A 5,021-nucleotide genomic window follows, 5' to 3' on the forward strand; every position below is an offset into this window, starting at 1 on the left:
TTGCTGAAGCCCCTTTCAACACTATTTTTATTTTGTTTTTCAGTTTCATTATCATCTTTGTCTTTGCCTGCCTGGCACCTCTCTCTGTGCTGATTTTTCTTTTCCATATTTCAATTGGTGCCATTGAATTTTCATCTTTCTAATCATTCTTGTTCTGCAATTCGGTGCTGAGAGAAGATTTCTTTGAACCACTTTCCAATGGCATTGAGCAGCCAAAGGGCCTTCACTTCTGCTACTGCAGTTTGTCCATGGAAATACAAAGTGTTTTTGAGTTTCAGGGGTGAAGACACTCGCAGGGGTTTTACAGACTATTTATACAAACAGTTGGACTGGCGAGGAATTAGAACTTTCAGGTATGATCCAGATCTTGAAAGAGGGACAGATATCAATCCGGAGCTTCTGACCGCGATTGAACAATCAAGGTTTGCAATCATAGTTCTTTCAACAAACTATGCTACGTCAAGTTGGTGTTTGCGTGAACTAACCCATATTGTTCAGTCCATGAAAGAGAAGGAGAGAATTTTCCCAATCTTTTATGATGTGGATCCCTCTGATGTACGACATCAACGGGGAAGTTTTGGGACAGCCCTCGTTAACCATGAAAGGAATTGTGGGGAAGACAGAGAGGAGGTGCTTGAGTGGAGAAATTCTTTAAAAAAAGTTGCTAATCTCGCTGGCTGGAATTCAAAGGATTATAGGTAAGCAAGCATGAAGCAACAACAGACACATAGCTAAAAAGACCAATTCTTGAATATTGCATTTCAGTTTTGCCATGCACTTTATCTACGATATATTCATATAACCTCATCTGATGATTTTTTTTTTCTTCTACTTCTAGGTATGATACAGAGCTTATCACAAAAATTGTTGATGCAGTGTGGGATAAAGTGTATCCCACATTTTCATTGTTAGATTCCTCAGAGATATTAGTCGGACTTGATACTAAACTAAAGGAAATAGATCTGCATTTAGATACAAGCGCAAATGATGTGTGCTTTGTGGGGATATGGGGGATGGGCGGAATGGGTAAGACAACCCTGGCTAGATTAGTTTATGAGAGAAATTCTCGTAGTTTTGAAGGTAGCAGCTTTCTTGCAAATGTCAGGGAGGTTTATGCAACACATGGTCTAGTTCCTTTACAGAAACAGCTTCTTTCCAATATCTTGGGCCAAACAAATATACAAGTTTATGATGCTTATAGTGGATTTACTATGATAAAGAGGTGTCTATGTAATAAAAAGGTTCTTCTCATTCTTGATGATGTAGATCATTCAGACCAACTGGAAATGTTGATCAGAGAAAAAGACTGCTTTGGTTTGGGAAGTAGAATCATCATTACAACTAGAGATGAACGTTTGTTGGTCGAACATGGGATAGAGAAAGTATATAAGGTCATGCCATTAACCCAAGACGAAGCTCTTTATCTCTTTAGTAGGAAGGCCTTTAGAAAAGATGACCTTGAAGAAGATTATCTAGAACTGTCTAAAAATTTCATAAACTATGCAGGAGGTCTTCCATTAGCTCTTCAAACTTTGGGGTCTTTTTTGTACAAAAGAAGTCGAGATGAATGGAAGAGTGCACTAGATAAACTGAAGCAAGCTCCTGACAGAAAAAGTTTTCAAATTTTGAAAATAAGCTATGATGGACTAGAGGAAATGCAGAAGAAAATTTTTCTTGATGTTGCATGTTTCCATAAGTTTGGTGACAAGGAAGAAGTGATTGAAATACTAGACAGTTGTGGTTTTGTTGGCACTCGTATTGTGATACATGTTCTTATGGAGAAATCTCTCTTGTCTAAAAGTGACAAGTATGTGTATATGCATGATTTGATACAAGAAATGGCATGGGAGATTGTTCGTCAAGAGTCTTTTGACGAGCCAGGTGGTCGCAGTCGCTTGTGGCTTTACAGTGACATCGTTCATGTACTCACGAACAATGCGGTAAGAAGTTGCGCAAAAAATAAAATACCAAAGCCTTGGATAACATACTATAATTCCATTAAACATGAATAGAGAGACTTGATTATGACATTAACTTTTCTTTTATTCCTATTTACAAGGGAACGGAAGCCATTGAAGGCATAGTCCTACGCTTGCATGAATTTGAAGCTGCACACTGGAATCCTGAAGCATTCACTAAGATGTGTAAACTAAAGTTGCTCCAGATTAATAATTTGTGCCTTTCTTTGGGCCCAAAGTATCTTCCCAATTCCTTAAGGTTTCTGGAGTGGAGTTGGTATCCCTCCAAATGTTTGCCACCAAGTTTTCAACCTGTTGAGCTTGCTGAACTTCGTCTGCAGCATAGCAAAATTGATCACCTTTGGAATGGAATAAAGGTAAGACCTTTGCAGAGCTATTTCTTTTCAATCTCAATAAATTGTACGGTTCTTGGAAGTTAATTAATTTAATCTACCATTTTCATGTTTTGTACAGTACATGGTGAAGTTGAAATCTGTTGATCTTAGTTACTCCGAGAACTTGACAAGGACTCCAGATTTCACAGGTACTCAGAATCTTGAGAGGCTGGCTTTTGAAGGTTGTACTAATCTTGTTAAGATTCATCCATCCATTGCCTCTCTCAAAAGACTGAGAGTTTTGAATTTTAAAAACTGTAAAAGCATTAAGAGTCTCCCAAGTGAAGTAAAACTGGAATCTCTTGAAACATTTGATCTTTCTGGGTGCTCAAAATTGAAAAAGATTCCAGAATTTGTGGGAGAAATGAAGAATTTTTCGAAGCTTTCTTTAAGCTTCACTGCTGTTGAGCAAATGCCTTCATCAAATATACATTCCATGGCGAGTTTGAAGGAGCTTGATATGAGTGGAATTTCTATGAGAGATCCCCCATCTTCCCTGGTTTCAGTGAAAAATATCGAACTGCCTAGATCATGGCATTCTTTCTTCACTTTTGGCTTATTTCCAAGAAAGAATCCTGACCCCTTGAGTCTGGTGTTAGCTTCCTTAAAAGATTTACGCTTTTTGAAGCATCTAAATCTGAAGGACTGCAATCTTTGTGAAGGAGCAATACCTGAAGATATCGGTTTATTGTCCTCTTTAGAGACATTAAATCTTGAGGGAAACCTTTTTGTTAGCCTTCCTGCAAGCATCAGCGGGCTTTCTAAGCTTAGGATGTTCACATTGAAGAATTGCAAAAGGCTTCAAAAATTGCCAAGCCTTCCATCAAACGGACCACTAGATTTTTATGTATTCACTGATAATTGTACTTCCTTGAAAATATTCCCAGATTCATCTAGGATGTGCGGCGTAACTGAGACTTGGATTACTTCTTTCAATTGCTTCAGTTTGGTTGACGATCAAGGTTCCAGTTTCGTAATATATTCAACGCTGAAGAAATTCCTTCAGGTACATCTCCTTCTCCTTCTCCCTCTCTCCCTCCTTCCCTCTTTAGTTGTGTAGTACTATTTATATCCTTCCTTTGGTGCAGGAAAGTCCTCGTTCTTTGAGCTTCTTCACTATTGTAATTCCTGGAAGTGAAATTCCTGAGTGGTTCAATAATCAAAGTGTGGGAGACTCAGTAATTGAGACACTACCTTCGGATTCTAATAGCAAGTGGATGGGGTTTGCTATTTGTGCTCTATTTGTACCTGTTCAAGAAATTTCAGCTACTGCTACGAAACGTAATTTTATCGATTTTCGTTGCCTTTATACTTCAAACACCCTTGCGGGCCCGGTTTATAGTATGATCGTAGACGCTGTAGCGTCGTCCGATCACCTTTGGTTGATCCTCCTGTCTAGGCAACATTGCTTTAGGGGACCAGGAGGGAGATGTGGGACCTATTGGAGGGAGAAATGCTGCGATCATAAGATTCGGTTTCGTTTCTACACAAGATCTGGTCGAGGAGAGAAGACATGGGTGAAGGTGAAGGGGTGTGGAGTCCGCGCACTGTACGAACAAGACGCGGAAGAGCTCAACCGAACAATGCAACAATATTCCAACAGAAAGAATTCTTTTTATGAGGAGGTTACAGATTGTGATATTGACAAATCAGACAAGGTACAAGGTGCCATCACTAAGCGAACACGTGAACAGTACTGTAATGAGGCAGGACCAAGCGGTATTGGTAACCTTGGCAAAGAATCACTCTGCAAAAGAATGAAAGAAGACTAACTGTCCAGTGCCTCAAAGGAAGACTTGAAAGGTTGGTATTGCTAACACTCCCGGTCTTCATAGTCTGAGTTAATCGAGTACAAGGACGAATTAATCATTGGCGGAGGTGGTTCCATCGGATCACGACGTGGGGGAGTATTTTCCTTCGGAGGACGTAATAGTGCCAATTCTTTCAGACACGGAACGCACCACTGGAACCGATTGCGGGCATTGCTCACTTGAGGAGCCATGTGTAATGGTTTTCCTCTTTTTTGTTTTGCCTTGAATAATTTATTTTAAAAAATGGAATTAGAAATGCAAGAAAGAATATATATATATATGACATTAAATTGAATAAAAAGGAAATTATTATTTTTTACCTCGTCGCCAAGATTTTGCCCTCTTCGAAAGTTTGTCCACGAGCCTCCGGCTTCAATGGAAGAGGCCATTTATATTTTTGCACAAATGGAATTTTGTAATAGAAAAATGTGAGTGGAAAGTAAAAAATATTGGAAGGAGAAGAGTTGGTATGAAGATTTGGTGTCGAAAATGAATAAAATGGTTATGTATTTATAGGGAAAAAATCCAGAATTTTTTGGTTTTTTTTATAAAAAATTTCGGATTTTTTTGAAATTTTTTTACCCAAAAAATCGAGTCCGTCGGATTTCTGGACAAAAAACGATCAAAGCATCCGGGAAGTGCCACGTGGCATCTTCCCGTTGGGAGCTGTCAGCGCGGTGAAATCAATTTTTTTTTACTGTTGGCGCGTGAATGTAAAAAAAATTTGAATTTACGATCGCTGACGTCGGGTTGAAGCCCAGTCGAATTTTGCCTTTGGGCTAGCCCGGGCTGGTGGGACCCAAGCCTTGCCTGGGCTTCTTCCTGCGCGCTGGAGCTGCTTCCTTCCCCCCTGGGCT

The 5,021-nt window shown here is 39.5% G+C and overlaps 1 protein-coding gene across 1 annotated transcript; it reads left to right on the top strand.

Moving 5' to 3' along the window:
- Nucleotides 1-4,468, top strand: LOC110752722 (TMV resistance protein N). The gene is made up of 5 exons (XM_021953441.2): nt 1-698; nt 839-1,940; nt 2,060-2,335; nt 2,433-3,359; nt 3,442-4,468. The coding sequence occupies exons 1-5, from the start codon at nt 199-201 to the stop codon at nt 4,123-4,125; spliced, it is 3,489 nt and encodes a 1,162-aa protein (XP_021809133.2). The 5' UTR covers nt 1-198; the 3' UTR covers nt 4,126-4,468.
- The last annotated feature ends 553 nt before the right edge of the window (nt 4,469-5,021 follow it).

This window comes from Prunus avium, chromosome 8 (assembly GCF_965620075.1).
Source record: "Prunus avium chromosome 8, drPruAviu1.hap1.1, whole genome shotgun sequence".
Taxonomy (NCBI): domain Eukaryota; kingdom Viridiplantae; phylum Streptophyta; class Magnoliopsida; order Rosales; family Rosaceae; genus Prunus; species Prunus avium.